The sequence below is a fragment of the Lepidochelys kempii genome, chromosome 1, assembly GCF_965140265.1.
Source record: "Lepidochelys kempii isolate rLepKem1 chromosome 1, rLepKem1.hap2, whole genome shotgun sequence".
Lineage (NCBI taxonomy): Eukaryota > Metazoa > Chordata > Testudines > Cheloniidae > Lepidochelys > Lepidochelys kempii.
This window is the reverse complement of record NC_133256.1, coordinates 147,706,832-147,724,431: the sequence shown is the minus strand read 5'-3', so window position 1 is coordinate 147,724,431 and position 17,600 is coordinate 147,706,832. Positions and strand designations below refer to the sequence as shown.

Below are 17,600 nucleotides of genomic sequence, written 5' to 3'. Positions count from 1 at the left end.
CAGGTGCAGGTTTACATCGATTTAACGCTGCTAAATTCGACCTAAAGTCCTAGTTTAGATCAGGGCTGAGGCCATATACTTCAGAAAAAAGTGAGAGAGAGAAACAGAGATGCGGAGCAATGTGGGCAGAGTCTGGGCAGATAGTGGGTGGCTAGGGAATACTGGCAGGAGAAAAGATGAGTTGGACAGTTTGCAGGAAGGAAGTACCAAATGTGGACTCTGTCAAGCAAGAGTCTTGGCAAGCTTCAAAAGAGAGACTGATCTAATTCAGCGAGACCCTTCCAAACAGAACTACTACAGAGATACAAATGAAAAACAACTCACCAAGCAACATATGTGTTTTTGTGGCACTGGAATCTCTGAAATGCCCTCGACAAGATATAGGAATGTATGACCTGCTTGTGAGCAGCCTACAGAATTTGTGGCTAAAACATATGTAAGAAAAGGTTGAGTTCATCCATATTACCCCCCTGGAATAGTGCTGAGGATGGTGTGCCATACAGTACTGAGGTGTTTGTGAGGAACGAAGAGCTTTTCAAGTTAAATACGTATAGTGCACATGCTTGTCTTGTGAATTGTTTGTAAGTCTCTAATATGTATAATGTTATGCTGAAGTTTTTTTATATATTTGGGTTATTCAGTAGAAAACCAATATTTGCAGCCTTCCACGTGCTGTAAAGACAAAGGAACAGAAGGAAAGTTGTAAATTATGGCTGTTTAGTAGATTGACCAATGTGCCAGAGGAGGTCAGCTGCTTGAAGAAATAGTTTTCTCTGGTACTCAGATTCATTTCATATTAATCCACAAAGTGAAATTTTCATTTTTTAAATTTTTTTTAAAGGAAGTTTTATGCTGGAGTTACTAGTGCACCTTCTACTTTGCATTGGATTTTCCCAACAAATTCATGTTTTAAAAAAAAAAAATTGGTAGAGCTGAAAGGGGGAAAAATGTGGTAGACCGGACCCCATCCATGGTATGGTTTAATGTCTTCATAAGTGTTTTATGCCTTTTCAGGAACAGGACAGGAGGAGGCAGCTGTTGAAAACATCAGCCCATTTCTTTTTCCTAAGTATTAATTATGTCCTTCCCAGTTACCTGTCAAGAGGAGACAGATATTTGATACTCCCCAGAATCGAAACAAGTTCCTGACTTAGTGATATGGTTTTCCCAAATGAGCATTTGGAAGGGGCCTTGCAAGGAAGAACCCGTATCTAATTAAGGATATTTGGGGAGACATCTCACCTATATCCCCTCCATCTCACCTCTGTCGTTACAGATCCTGATTTGGGTTGTAGAAGCTTATCCTTGGACATTATTAGGTTTTTAAGAATTGAGATGTGGAGGTTTAATTTTTACTTCCTGCACTCTCTTTGGGTTTATCCTATAGTTATGTCCTGTGCCCCCTTCAGCTTCCCTACTGAGACTTTGGACAGACTGAGGAAGTATGACTGTCAGTGTATGAATAGTCAAAGATCTAAGTAGGGAAACTGAAAGGGTCATTCCCAGGCATCCCAGAATTTACACTGAACTGACAATGGAGCAGAACTATTTGCTTTTCAGTAGTATTCTGTAGATACTCGTTCACGATCAGTAGACAAATGTTGAGTCAAGGTGATACAGTGGGTATAAGTTATTCGTGGTACTAATCACAAACACCCAGGAACCCTCAAAGCCTGGGTCTGCTAGAGCCTCTTATTTTATTTTTATGTATTTATTTTATGCCTGTGAGTAGGCTGCTTGGGCTGCAATTGACAATACTCCCACTACCACGAGTTTCGTCCAGCCACAGGCCACCAGAAGGGTACCACAATAGACTGTTTCACCTGCAGGCAGCCGGCACGGTGGGGGGCAGAAGTAGGGGGACTTACATTCACCCTCACTAGGGGTAGCACCCATCCAAAGCAGATGTGAAACAACTGGTGGAAGGGCAGAAAGAGAGGAACGGGAAACCTTTTTGATATGAGAAGCAGCACCGAGGAGGACTTCAAAGAGGGGAAAGGAAGGAAACGGACCACAGAGAGGAAGAGAGGTTCAAGGTTGTGAAGCTACATTCACTGACACTTGTAATGTGCTTTGGAATTCTTGGATGGAAGGCAGAATAGAAATAAAAATATTATGTATATATTACTTTACACAGTGTACAGTCAATCCACATAATTCTCTGTCACGGGATTTAATGGAGTGACTGGATGGATAATTTCAGGACCACTCACAACATCTGGAGTTTTGAAAGTTTAAGATTATAAAACAATTTTAAATATGCTTTAAGGGTCAGGAAACAATTCTGTCCTCTTCTCTTTCAGTCCCCCAGTGCACACCATTCCATAGCTTGGTGCAATTTGGAGGATTTCACCTTCTTCTGAAACATCAAGAACTAACCACTTCTGTGGATAGAGAGTTAGACTTAAAGTTCTGATCTAGAATGGCCAACTCTGTCTTGTGAACATAGATGGCACATTCAGCAAAATTTAGTGTCAGTGGTACTCAATGTATTAATTATTTCAGGCTGTTCCATTCATATCTGTGGCATGTGTACTGAACACAAGATCTCACATATCAGAGACGTACAGCAGTAGTTAAACAGTTAAAGGTCCCTCCAGAAAATGAATGAGCCTGGCTAGCTTGCTGGATCATTTCTAAGCAAACTTGATTAACCAGGTGGTGTTTTGGAAAGGATGTGCAATGTAAGTTAAAAGAGGGTTTTGTTCTATTTCCTTATGAATAAACTGGGTTAAAGTAGTAGTAACCTTAACACATTATTTCCTGTGGAATTAATGACTAGCTGTGGTTAATGGCCCTCTGCTTCACCTCAAGCCATCAGTTCTCTCTGCAAGTTATTAATTCCCCAGGAAATGACTTGTGTCTCAATCATTATTGCTTAAGTATTGTAGGACTGTTATCATTGTCCAGGTTATTACGGTGTTTTTGTTTTATTTGTTTGCTTTTTAACAACAGCTGATGTTTCATTTTCTTTTTCTAAAAATTTGATGTTGCAGAAAGTTAAAGATAGCCTGGGGAGATTCTCAGGTCAGATTGAGGTTATTCGCAGCAAGAAGACATCAGCTTTGCAAAGTGCCACACCCGGGGAAGCTGCAAAGATACAGGAAAAGCTGACTCGGCTTAATTTCCAGTGGGAAAAAGTTAACAAGATGTACAGGGACCGACAGGCGTAAGTAACTTCTTTATATTGTTATTTATGATGAAGCTCATTAACGTTTGACTTACTGGTGTGATTGCTTCAGCTTCTGGTATCTAAGCACAGGAACATAGATATAATTTTTAAATTTAAATTCGAAGCAATTTCGTAAAATCTAAAAATATTTTGCCCAGTTGCCACTTGTGTTGCACTTTATATAATGCTATGTGTGTGCATGGCCATTTGCAGACAACTAAAAATCATATACCTCTCCCCTGAAGATTTTATAGTCTTAAGGCACTGATACAACAACTTTTCCATGCAAGAAAACCCCTTGTGCTCAATGAAAACCCTAATGATTTCAGGATCTGACCCTATGGTGGGGTATAGTTTTGAAAAAATCCATTCCAGTTTTAGAGATGTTTCAGGTTCCAGGATTATTCCCACTTGAAGTCCAAGGAATGTGTCTGGAATTGATAATAACGCTACGCTGAGAATAATCTTTTTTAAATGCACCCACTGAATATTAGATATTAGACAGCAAGGGAGGGTGATAAACAAAGGTATTGGAAAAGGTAGTCGAGCAATAATACAGTGGTGATCAATCATGAGATCTATTTATTTCTTTAGTACATATATTTTTATTTTGTTTGGAATGTGCGTTGGAATGGAAATCAGGTATGATGGGGTAAGTAGCCAAACCTGCCTTACTAATTAAAGTCTTGTTTGTGCTAGTATATATAATATAACATATGTCTAGCAATCCAGTAATTCATTTTATGCCCCATATACAAATCTATATTTAAAGCTTTTGGCATCCTTTACTAAAATGTCGAGGTTCCTCTAAGTCTTTCTTAAAATGTACCATTGGATGAGATACCAGATGTCATTGGAGATGTACCAAACTATGCACAAATGCCTCTGCCACTTGGGATATATCAAGTACTTGAGTAGCAGGTGTACTTTAAAACTAGCAATTAAGTTTTCCTTAATTAAAAGCTTGTAGCTTCAGCGTTCAAAACTTTTACTGCGTTACTACAGAATAGTACATGGTGATTCTTTTGAGACTCTAATTTGGAGACTACGATTCTAGCTTTGAAAATCCTTACATGTGTGAGTGATGCCATTGGAAGTATTCATATGAGTGTTTTCAGGATTGGACCTTATGTCTTGGATTTATAGCGAGATAATACTGTCAAAATACTGTGTAGTCTTAGTCCTAGAAATTCTTCTTGATAAATTACCGCAACTGTTCCCATCTACCCCAGAACAAGGAGTTTGACGTTTGCTGTAATGTCATTTTCCTCCTAATTTCATTTTTAAATGTGCTGATACAGTGTCCTGTCAGGTAGTCATCAGCATAGTATAGTGTCTGAAGAAGTACAGAAAGTGTTCCCAAAACACTTACTGGGGGCAGAAGGAGAATGAATGTACTAAAAATCTCATTTATAATTCAGAACCATTGGTATCATATAAATGGGTTAAGGGGGTGAACCCATGGTAGCAGTGAGAAGGGGAAAAAATGCTTTACTGTACTGTGGACCAACTCTTTAGTTTATCCTACCAGCCAAACCTAAGTAAACTAACTGGAATATGATGTTTATTAAAAATGAATTGATGGTGACAGGCATAATGTAGATTGTGTAGCAGTGTACATCTAGATAGCCATCCAGTAACGAACTTTTGTTTTGATTTATGCTTTGTTTTGGAGGATAAGCCAAGGAGGAAAATCAGGGAGAGTTAGTGGAAAGAATAATTCACTAATCCTTCTAATGCCATTGCTGTTTGGTTTCATCCTCTAAAGTGTAAATTAGAGAGACAGATGTATAATCTGGGAAGATTTCCAGGGTGTATGTTTGGGGCTTGTTGTTGTTGTTTTTTAAAATAAGATAACTCAGCACTGGCTGCACTAACTAGGATTCTTTTGTTTGTCACAATGCCATTTGCAGCAGTGAAGATGAGGTATAAGTGCAGACTGGATGATAAAAGCAGCTCAGGTAGAGAGTAACACTGTTTTTTCAAAGCTCAGCTTCAGCCAAATTCTTATATTCCACACTAGTAAAATGAATGTTCAGTACCTTTTTGAGAGTCCCTCCGCACCTCATATACAGTGGTGGATTAGCCACTGGGCCAATGTGGCTTGTGCCCCTGGCTAATTGGGGGCCCCTGGAAAAATGGATGCCTCCATGCCCCAATCTGCTCTGCCAGCCCACCCGGTGCTCCTGTTGGAGAATGGGGTCAGGGCGTATGGGGTTGCCACACTCCGCCAGCCCTTTCAGCGCTCCTGCCGGGGACTGGGTTTAGGATGTTCCTGTACCCTGACCCTTCTCCCCGACAGGAGCACCAGTAGGGAGAAGTTGGGAAAGCCCCCAAACCCTGACCCTGCTCCCTGGGAGGAGCATGGGCAGGTTGGGGGGGACTGCAGGCAGAAAGGGTGGAGGGGGCCCCCATTTGTCCTGGCCCAGGGCCCCACAAAACCGTAATCTGCCTCTGCCTGTATAAATATTCTTGCACTGCTCTGCATGAGCCCTTATAAATATCCTTGCACTGTTCCAGAGTGAGGGAATAGAGTCTAAAGGTGAAAGCTGCAGACTGGAAGTTAACTCCTCCAATATTTTATTCCTAGCACTGCCATCATTTCCTCTATGCTTCAATTTACCCATATGTAAGATCTACTATAATAGTATTCAGCTCCACGGGCAGTTGTTTTGAGGTTTGTGATACAGCATGGCCAGAAGGCAGCAGGAGAGTGATATAGGAGAGAGATGTAAGTACCAGGATGAGGAGAAGGAAGAAGGATTTCTATAGATTAATTAAAAGCACCTGAAGCCAATTAGAGCACCTGAAGCCAGTCACCTGATTAAAACCCCCCTGCTTCAATCAGCCAGGGAAAGGAGTTGGAGCAGAGTGCAGGAGTTGAAGTAGAGGAGAGTTTGGAGAAGTGCCATGGCTGGCTAGAAGAGCAAGACCCTAGGTAAAGAGACACCCAGCTTGTGCAGAGAGAGAGGGCAGGAAGCTCCCAAACTGAAAAGCAGGAGAGGGAAGTAGCCCAGGGGAAGGAAGAACTAGTTCAAGTGGTTTGCCACTATCCCTAGGGCCCCTGGGCTGGGACCTGGAGTAGAGGGCGGGCCAGGGTCCCTCCCTCTCCACTACTCTTCTTCCGGTTACTAGTGGGACAGTAGATACCCTAGTTCAGGGGCAGAAAACTGCACCCTGACCCCCCCCCCCCACAGGAAGAGGAAGCGCAGGACCCATCATAATTGTGCCAGCAATTTGCCACAGGATATATATATATATATTATTTGTAAAGTATTTTGCGATCATCAGATGAAGGGCAAAGTATGATTATTTATTATTATTTTCCAACTGCAGTTTACTTAATTCTGTCCTATTTTGGTATGATTGACTATGATTATAACCTATGATCCATTCAACTGCTTTCTGGAATTGCACAGTTTTTTAAAAAAAGAAAAGGAGGACTTGTGGCACCTTAGAGACTAACCAATTTATTTGAGCATAAGCTTTCGTGAGCTACAGTTCACTTCATCGGATGCATTCAGTGGAAAATACAGTGAGGAGATTTATATACACACAGAACATGAAAAAATGGGTGTTATCATACACGCTGTAAGGAGAGTGATCACTTAAGATGAGCTATTACCAGCAGGAGAGCGGGGAGGTGGGGGGGAAGAAAACCTTTTGTAGTGATAATCAAGGTGGACCATTTCCAGCAGTTGACAAGAATGTCTGAGGAATGGGGGGGGGGGGAGGAAGGGAATAAACATGGGGAAATAGTTTTACTTTGTGTAATGACTCATCCACTCCCAGTCTCTATTCAAGCCTGAGTTAATTGTATCCAGTTTGCAAATTAATTCCAATTCAGCAGTTTCTCCTTGGAGTCTGTTTTTGAAGTCTTTTTGTTGTAATATTGCGACTTTTAGGTCAGAGATCGAGTGACCAGAGAGATCGAAGTGTTCTCCAACTGGTTTATGAATGTTATAATTCTTGACATCTGATTTGTGTCCATTTATTCTTTTATGTAGAGACTGTCCAGTTTGACCAATATACATGGCAGAGGGGCATTGCTGGCACATGATGGCTTGAAGTGGTTTCCATTAGGGTTTGCAGTTTGGTTCAATGGCTCTCAGCACCCCCACTGTAAAAATTATTCCAGCACCCCTGTCACCAAATGCCACTCAGTATATTTTCAGTATCCTCTTTATAATGAAGGAAGCTGCTTTAAGCAGTCTACCTTTTATTGGACATACTAGTTTAACACTACTGTTGTGGGGGTCACACCAGCTACTAAGCTCTTGTTTCAACTCTTATAGTCGGCTGACATCAGAGAGGTTTTTTTTTTTTTGTTGGGTGGTGGGGAGGAACCCCAACACACCATATTAAACTGACATGTTCATGCTACCCAAAACTCCTTGCTTCACAGGTTCTGCTGGGGAGGTCTGACAAACTGGAAAATTGCCCAGTGTGGTGTGTTAGATAGTTAATCATTTTACTTACTATTGGCCCACAAATCAGCTTTCTTCACCTCAGTATAGTAGTTGCATTGCAGACTTTTCCAAGCCACCCATAATTGAGTATCTGGGCACACATTTTATATTTTAGATCAGTTTGCTCCCAAATTTTCCCCAAAATAGAAAAAATTTACACCACAACTTCCACCACTACCTCACATCTTAGCAGCTGTATTAAATCTTCTGGGAGAATCAAAAATGGGACATACAGTACCTGCCAACAGACTATCAAAAGCAAGTTTTAGAATTCTACAGCATTTAAACAGGCTGAAAAGGGAAAGTGGCTGTATTCAGAAGCTTCCAGCAATAAACACTGGTGGCAGGCCACTAAAAACATCCTGCACTTATTTCCCGCAAGCTGCATACTGAGGACATTCATCCTAGTACAGTTACCTTAACACTGACCCATGGATTATTTTTATTATTTTTTATTTTTAATGTGTTGGAGGATTTTGTAGATTTCAAAGTCTAAATATATATACATAATATAATTACCATGTGATAGAATATTTTAGTAAAGCACTTATAATTATTTCTTGACAATAATGCTTTGTAGGTAGATTAATAGGAAAATATTATTTATTTCTGGTAAAATTTGTGTGTATGTATTTATTGTGGGAGACCAAGTTAGGGGGACTGTGATGATATATGCATTTTTTATACTTGGATAAGAGTAATAGGTTTGCTAATTGAGTGAACAATGTAAGATTGTTTATGTCCTTAATTTACTTTACTTGCTTTCATGTTACTGTAACTGATGAGATAGGTAATAACACTGTTGTCACTATGCAGCCGTAACTGGTTTTTGAAACTGTCATAAATATAAAGGGAAGGGTAAACCCCTTTGAAATCCCTCCTGGCCAGGGGAAAGCTCCTCTCACCTGTAAAGGGTTAAGAAGCTAAAGGTAACCTCGCTGGCACCTGACCAAAATGACCAATGAGGAGACAAGATACTTTCAAAAGCTGGGAGGAGGGAGAGAAACAAAGGGTCTGTGTCTGTCTGTAGTCCTCTTGGCTGGGGATAGACCAGGAATGGAGTCTTAGAACTTTTAGTAAGTAATCTAGCTAGGTATGTGTTAGATTATGATTTCTTTAAATGGCTGAGAAAAGAATTGTGCTGAATAGAATAACTATTTCTGTCTGTGTATCTTTTTTGTAACTTAAGGTTTTGCCTAGAGGGGTTCTCTATGCTTTTGAATCTAATTACCCTGTAAGATATCTACCATCCTGATTTTACAGGGGGGATTTCTTTATTTCTATTTACTTCTATTTTTTTATTAAAAGTCTTCTTGTAAGAAAACTGAATGCTTTTTCATTGTTCTCAGATCCAAGGGTCTGGGTCTGTAGTCACCTAGGCAAATTGGTGAGGCTTTTTACCAAACCTTGTCCAGGAAGTGGGGTGCAGGCTTTTGGGAAGTATTTTGGGGGGAAAGACGAGTCCAAACTGCTCTTCCCCAGTAACCAGTATTAGTTTGGTGGTGGTAGCAGCCAGTCCAAGGACAACGGGGGGAATATTTTGTACCTTGGGGAAGTTTTGACCTAAGCTGGTAAAGATAAGCTTAGGAGGTTTTTTCATGCAGGTCCCCACATCTGTACCCTAGAGTTCAGAGTGGGGGAGGAACCTTGACAGAAACAAAATTGTTGGTGTTTGAAATTTCACAGGGTTTTTTTTTTTTGTTTTTTGCATGTGTACATCTTTTTCTTCTTGTTTTCCTTCTCTCTTATCCCATTGAGTGCTGACAAATGAAGAAGCAGTTATTTTTAAAATTTTATGATATAGACAGTGAATCTGGTCCTTAAATTAAAGGTGTGAGCAGTACTAGCCAAACTAAGGCCCACATCCTGTAAATAGGTGTGCTAATTGAAGGTCATTCATGCTCCAAGGGAAACTTGCAGGAGCCTCAGGCTATGTACATGCGATAGCTTATGCCGCTCAGGGCTGTGAATAAGACACCCCCTGCATGACAAGTTACACTGACCTAAGTGCTGGTGTAGACAGCAGCAGAGCTTCTCTTGCTGACATAGCTATCACCGCACGTGGGGGCTGAAGTAATGAAGTCAAAGGGAGAGCTCTCTCCCATCAGCTTAGACCATCTGCACGAGCAGAGCTACAGAGACACAGCTGCATTGGGGCAGCTGCGCTGCTGTAAGTTCTGTAGTGTAGCCCTAGCCTAAGACTAGGGCTCCCAAGGAAACTCTGCATAGATGGAGTCTATATTAGGACATCTGTTTGTAGCGTTGGGGCTAATAATGCACCTACTGAGTCCTGTGTCATTCCAAGCACACCTGAGAAGATCTGTATTTTGTCAAGCATACATCTTCAGCACAGCCCTGTGTTCGCTTCCAGTGCTGATAAAACCAAGTTAAGCCTCAGACCAAGAGAAGAATGTAGTTCTCTTGGTTCTACAGCTAGCCTCTAACCCAAAATGCCTCGTAGCTAAGTTACTGAAACGCTGTTTCTTAGTTATCACATCAGAAAAATGTAGCTAGTAATTCTTGGCAGTTAAACACTGTATTTTAATCTCAAGGCACCTTACATAGGGAGTGTGACGGGGTTTATGTACCCCACATTGGAGTTGAAGGGTTTAAGAAGCAACTCTGGGCCCAGGTGACCCTCCAGCCACACCTGCGGAGCATGCTCCTGATGGAGGTGGAACTTAAAAGGGAGCCAGATAGATCAGAAGCGGTCTGACAGGTTCGGGAAAGAGTCCTACCCTGAGAGCTCCTGAAGAAAGGTGCTGCAGAAGCCTTCTCCCAAACAGAGAGCCTGCCAAAATAACAGAAGGGTCAATTATTCTCATTTCTTTTACAAGACCCTGTTTTCAGTTGCTTAAAACTTTTCCAGATTTTAACTGTTCAGGCTGGAATTTTCTATGCTGGGTGTCAGCCTAAAGATGAAAGTTTTTGGAAAAATTCAGGGAAATTAATGAAGCCATTTTAAAGACCAAGGGTTGGGGGAAATGTTTTTTTTTTTTTGTCCACTTTAAAAAATTCTTGAGGTCTTTTCTTTCAAATGCTATAGTGCCCTTTGCTTCAGAGAAGTAATTTACATTTTGCAGAGACTGGACTTTGCATCATGGTATGTGCCTTTTGCCATCCGCTTATAAGTCTGACGAAATTTAGATGTTATAAGCATTTGAAAAAAATGGCTGTTTACCCATGTTCCATAGCTTAAACCTTCAAAATTAACAAAAATCTCCAAAGATTCCATCCTCCTGGAGGATGGTCGAGTCTTTTACAGCTCCAATGTGTGACAGCACCGCACATAAACATTCCCCCAGAGCATGCTTTCTCCAGCCCAGGGCCACAACTAGCTTTTCCTTGTAAAGCCTGTTTCTGGATGCTCTGGGTCAGGTCCTGGAACTGAGAGAAGTGAGCCTGTCTCTCAGGTGCTTTCTGTTACCCCCTTCTTGCACCCAGGCAGCATGCAGGAGGAAGCCATCTGAGTCAAAATGAAGAGGGGACAAGAGGTGGGCTTGTGGCATTGCAAGGGAGGGCTGCGGGAGTAACATAAGGACAGCCATACTGGGTTAGCCCAATGACCCATGTAGCCCAGTATCCTGTCTTCCGACAGTGGCCAGTGCCAGATGCTTCAGAGGGAAGGAAAAGAGCAGGGCAACTATTGAGTGATCCATCCCCTGTTATCCCCTTCCAGTTTCTGGTAATTATAGGCTTAGGAACACCCAGAGCATGGGCATGCATCTCTGACCACCTTGGCCATCGGCCATCAAAGGACCTATCCTTCATGGACTTATTTAATTCTCTTTTTAACCCTGTTATAGTTTTGGCATTCACAATTCTATAATGATAAGCACCATAGAAAAGCCTAAGAGGAAGTTAATAATTCTGTCTTCAGAGCAGGATTTGAATAGTTATGGTAAATAAGGCCTGGGGCCACACATTAAGGAATGAGAAGAAAACAAAATATTGAATAGCTGCTCAATAAGTGAACACTGTCCCTTATGTACACTGACTGAGGCAGGGTCCTATGGAAAAAATAGTTTGAGACCGTGTAATTAAAGACTGTATCAAAATCCATACACAAGGGGATCAAATTATGATTACATAGGCAGTCATATTCTTGCATTTCCTAACTCTTGAGTGCTTGACTTTGCAACTTTAATAATCTTCTTTTAACATATTTTGTATCTAATATGTAGTAACAAGGACATGTAGTGAACTGACAGCCAATCAGAATTTGGGGCACTGGTGTAATATGCTCTCTCTCTAATCTACCCTTTTCAGAAGAGGTGAGCAGAAGCTTCTAAGTGGCCTTGAAGGGTACAGCATATAGCCATCAAGGTGACAAAGGAATGGATAACCACGGTGGGGTCTGCCTCTCAAAGGAAATTATGCAGTTTCTTGGCTAGCTGAAAATGAAATAGACTTTGGCTGGCTGCTACTGCTGTCTTTAAATTAAGAAGCAGCCGTTTGAGATTGCACCCTGAGATTGCAAGCCACTTGGAGAATAGCGAGGCAGATGCTCTTACCCAAGGGAGCAGCCATAACCTTTGCCAGTTCCTCAAATGCTAACTCCTGCCAACAAGCATCATGTCTATCTTAACTGCGTTGAGCCTAAGCCAGCTGGCTTTCGTCCTGGTCTGTGTGCTTGGCAAAGTGGAGAAGAAAAGGAAAATAGTTCTGACTGGGTTTGATGATGGAACAGAATATTGGCATATAGATTAAACAGTGCAGCCACAAAGTATCACCCAGTGACTTCACACATGCTGAATAACCCTGGGTCAGGGCTGAAATACATGGGATTTCACAGCTGAGAGCTTCCGGAGGAGGAAAAAAGCAAATGGCTTAAACAACCCTTTTGGATCTCTCAGGAAGGAATGAGGGGAGCCACTTTTAAATGATTCCATCCTGCCCATAGCCAAGTCCTGCAAACAAGCCAGCAGTAGCTTCTGATCATGATGTTGAACTTTGTTATTAGAGCTAGTAGTATCAATGTGCATATCTGGATTCCTTCCTGGATTACAAGACCACATAACCACATCATAAACAGTTTGTGTTTTACTGATGACTGACTTTGCATTAAGCATTGTGAGCTGAAGTTTGGGGCCTGTGTCTGCTGTTATTGAGAGAGGTAGGGTTAACAGATAGCAAGTGTGAAAAATTGGGATGGGGGTGGGGTAGTAGGTGCCTATATAAGACAAAGCCCTGAATATTTAGACTGTCCCTATAAAATTGGGACATCTGGTCACCCTAGATCTCAGGTGCCAGTAAAGGAACAGATGCTGAGAACCTGTCACATTGGCCATATCCAGGAGCCCTTCTCTTGCCTTAGCTCCACATTCTGGTCCCAACAAACAGCAATTAAGTGACTTGCCAAATTCGCTTTAGACATCCTTAGCAGAGTCGGTATTTGAACCTAGATATCTTGAGTCCCAGTCCAATGCCTTAAGCACAAGACTATCATCTATCCTGTTTTATATTGGGACATTGATGTTTGAATTGGTGTTTCCCTCGAAGGGATTATTTTTACTCGTGCCCTACAACACGTGCAGCACAGTGGAGAGGCTAGTCACAAACCCAATCCTTGCAGGGAGGTGTGAATGAGAGGTAGGAGTCATAGACTGTAAAAAAGTTGTCACATGGGCTCTTCCTTCAGATCACAATTCCTCCAGAAGCACCCACTGTAGTGGTGCCCCTATGTACTCTTATTGCAATAGGGATTGGTCTTAGAGGCATAAGGTAACCTGTCCCTAAATGTGACTGGGAAGTGTACCCACAAAATTAAGTTTTTGACTATAAATAATATTCCTGCGTATATTTATGGGTAGTCTCACATTTGAAAACAAATGTTGGGTGTGTGTTTTTTTTCTAACTTTGTTTTCACACCTCCAGAAAAAATTCAGATTTCTCAGCTCTATTTGATACAACTGCAATGGAGACCAGTAAATGTCACAATGTAGTTTCTGATGTGTGTCCATAATAACAACATAGTTATGATGCAGGTTTTGCATTATTCAGGACCAGGAGTGATATGTTCTGGAAGCTAATTTCACACTGCTCATTACCAGCTAGGAGATTTGTTGTTGGCTGGAATTAAAAGGAGATTTAGGGCCTTCATATGTAATACACTTTGGTCCTTTGTGATTTTGCTTTGTCTCTACAGAAGTTTTTAGTTTTTATATCAGTTTATTTTAATAAAGAAGGTGGCAAAGAAAAGGAAAATAGATTGTTAGTGGTTTTCACAATATTTCAGTGCCACTGGATACAGCCCCAGACTAGGTGGGAGCATACTCCTCTGACTTAACTTTGAATTACCTTTCTCCTTCCCCCCTTTTCATTCCCCAGAATCATTAGAAATAAGATTCATACAAGTAACTGTCATCAACTCTCTCTCTCTCTCTCCCTCTCTCTCTCATGGATCCCTTTTTTGTTAGATTTCAGATAAAATAGATGATCATTAGTCTAACTGGTAGCCTATGTCTTTGTGGAAGATAGGTCTTTATTGAAAGAGACAGAAAAGATTTCAAATAGGTATCTGAATCAGTGATATGGAACCATAGAAATGTAGAGCTGGAGGGCAACTTGAGAAATCAAGTCTAGCTCCCTGTGGTGTGGCAGGATCAATTAAACCTAGACCACTCCTGACAGGTGTTTGTCCAACTTCCTTTTAAAAGCTTCCAAGGATGGGGATTACACAATCTTCCTTGAAAGCCTATTCCAAAGCTTAACTACCGTTATAGTTTGTGGTATAGTATTACCCCCAGATCCTTTCCGGCAGTACTACCAACTAGCCAGTTATTCCCCATTTTGTAGTTGTGGATTTGATTTTTCCTTCCTAAATAAAGTACTTTGCACATGGCTTTATTGAATTTCATCTAGTTGAATTCAGACCATTTCTCCAATTTAAAGTCACTTTGAATTTTAAAACTCTCCTCCAAAATACTGGCAACCCCTTACGGGTTGGTGTCATCTGCTAGTTTTATAAGCGTACTCTCTACTCCATTATACAAGTCATTAATGAAAATATTGACTAGTATCAGGCCCAGGACGAACCGCTGTAGGACTCCAGTAGATAGGGCCTCCCAAATTGACAGTGAACCATTGAGAGCTACTCTTTGAGTATGGTCTGTCAACTAGTTGTGCACCTACCTTATAGTAAATTAATCTAGACCACATTTCCCTAGTTTGCTTATGAGAATGTCATGTGGAACAGTGTCAAAAGTCACAGTGCAATCAAAGGATATCCTGTCTTCTGCTTCCCCCCATTCACTAAGTCAAATATCCTATCAAAAGGAGGAAATAAAGTGAGTTTGGCATGATTTGTTCTTGAAAGATCCATGCTGACTATTCCTTATAACTGTATTATCCTCCGGGGTTTAAAAATTGATCGTTTGATAATTTGCTCGAGTATCTTTCCAGGTATTGAAGTTAGAGTGATTGGTCTATAATTCCCTCAGTTCTCTTTGTTCCCCTTGTTAAAGATATGTACTATGCCCTTCTCCAGTCTTATGGGACCTCTCCGATCCCATTCTCAAAGATCATTCCTAATGTCGTCGAGATTGCTTCAGCAAGTACTTTAAGAACCCTAGGATGAATTTCACCAAATCCTGCTGACTTGAATACAGCTAACTTATCTAAATATTCTTTAACCTGTTCTTTCCCTATTTTGGCTTGCATTCCTTCTCCATGTTGTCTATATAATTGTGTTGAGTATCTGGTTATCATTAACCTTTGTAGTGAAGACTGAAGCAAAATAGGCATTAAGCACCTCAGCTTTCTGATGTCATCATCTATTAGCCCTCTTTCCTCACTAAGTACAGGACCTATACTTTCCTTCATCTTTCTCTTGCTTCTAGCATATTTAAAGGACCTCTTCTTATTGCCTTTTTTGTTCCTTGTCAGATGTAACTCATTTTGTACCTTAGCCTTTCTGATTTTGTCTCTACATACTTGTGCTGTTCTTTTGTACTCCTTATAAATTTGACCATATTTTCACTTTTTATAGGATTCCTTTTTGATTTTCCTGATGGAGCCATGATTGGCCTCTTACAATTCTTCCTATCTTTCCTTTGCATTTGAACAGTTTGCACTTGTGCCTTTAATATTGTTTCCTTGAGGATCTGCCAGTTCTCTTGAACTCCTTTATCCCTTAGATTTTCTTTCTATGGGACCCACCAGTTCTCTGAGTTTGTTAAAGTTTGCTTTTTTTGTTGCCCATTATCCTTATTCTGGTGCTCTCACTCCTTCCTTCCCGAGACTCATAAAACATGTCATTTCATGATCATTGTCACCCAAATTGCCTTTAATTGTCAGATTCACTACCAACTTCTCCCCACTGGTCAGAATCAAGTCTAAAATGTCTGTTCCCCTGGTTACTTCCTCCACTTTTTGAAACAAAAAGTTGTCTCTGATATATTCCAAGAACTTATTGTAGATTTTATGTTTTGACATACTTTTGCAACAGATGTCTGGGTATTTAAAGTTTCCCATTACTACTAAGTCCTGTGCTTTGGATATTTCTGGTATTTGTTTGAGAAATGCCTCATCCACCTCCTCTTCATGATTTGGTGGTCTATAGTTGACACTGCCCCCCCACACACACACACCCCGTGATATCACTACCCCTATTTTTTAATCCTTTTCTCTTTTCCCAGATATAAAGTAGGGTTTTGTTAGAACTGTAGTTTGTGATCTAGTGCATGGGCATATTTCCAAAGAGTTAAAGGCCTTGAACAGTCTGCAAAATGTTTGGGTCCTAAGTCAGATCTTTTCAAGTTTTCCTTTATTTTTCTTGTTTTCTGTCCCCAAGCAGTTTTTAGTTGTAGTCCTTAGATAGCCTCATGATGGATTTGGATCCATTCAGTAATAACTTATTGGAGAGCTTACTGTATGAATTTATTGGTTAAGTTTAATAGGGGGCTTTTGGGCGGGAAAAACAGCAGAAAGGGAAGAATGGATCAAGACAAGCCATTTTTCAGCAAACAGTTGAGAGCTGTTAGACAATGTCAGGAAGGAAAACGCCTGAGATCACAGAAGGTCAAAAGCACTATGGGAGGTTTAAAAAGGATCACTTTCTAACAGGGTAGCTGTTAAGGGAAACCAGACTGGAGGACGTCTGAAAAGTTAGGCCTGCTAGGTTACTATTAGGGGATGGGGAGGCTTTAGGTTAAGATAGACATACATGTGCACTGTTGGTTGTTATAAAATCTATTTTTCTGCGGTGCTCTGGGTCCTTCTGTTAAAATAAACAATAATTTGGTTTTAAGCAGAGTGTGTGATTGCTGTGTACTACATATTCCCAAAGGAAAGGACCACAGGTGTCCAAACGATGGGTCCTAGCCAGAGAGAGAAACCATTCATATTTACACCCCCAGGATGGGCAAAGAAACGAGGCCTGACGCCTGGGCTAGATGTACTCAGAGACAAGAGGGGACAGAGGTGCATCTAGCCCTATAACTTTGGCACACCTATCCTACTGCTAATGTAGTAAAATTTCTGTTTTCCCAAGAGCACTTCTTATTGATACTGTAACATGTATCCAACTTAATGAAATGTCAGAAAAAATGTCAATTCATATATAAATGTGAGCACAGAATAAGGGAATGTGGCAATTTGATATGACGGGAACCAATGATGAATGATTTTAAAATTATTAATCCTATTAGGCTCACAAAGGAGACAGTGTCATGCCACTCCTACTGTGTCCTGTGGTTTGCTCTCCATTCAGGACAATTAGGGAAAAAGGAACAAATTCATCCAAGTATGAACTGGTGTGCTCCCATTGCAGTCATTGGGAAGTGTAACCACTTACTTAGGCTGAATTTGGCCTGTACAACATAAAACATTAATGAATCAAGTATGTAATTCAGATGGTGCATACATTTTTGCAAAACTTGGAAAACTATTGAAAACTTGCATTTGTCAAAAGAAGAAAATTGCTTGTACATTCACCTCACTTTTTAAAGCCAAATATA

The 17,600-nt window shown here is 40.8% G+C and overlaps 1 protein-coding gene across 12 annotated transcripts in view; it reads left to right on the top strand.

Annotated features, from left to right (window-relative positions):
• DMD (dystrophin) overlaps positions 1–17,600 on the top strand; it is a 1,926,267-nt gene that overhangs the window by 887,072 nt on the left and 1,021,595 nt on the right. For all 12 annotated transcript variants that reach the window (XM_073357918.1, XM_073357881.1, XM_073357898.1 and 9 more), the window contains one exon: positions 2,997–3,169. In XM_073357918.1, the coding sequence (XP_073214019.1) occupies positions 2,997–3,169 (173 nt within the window). The remainder of the gene's footprint in view (positions 1–2,996; positions 3,170–17,600) is intronic.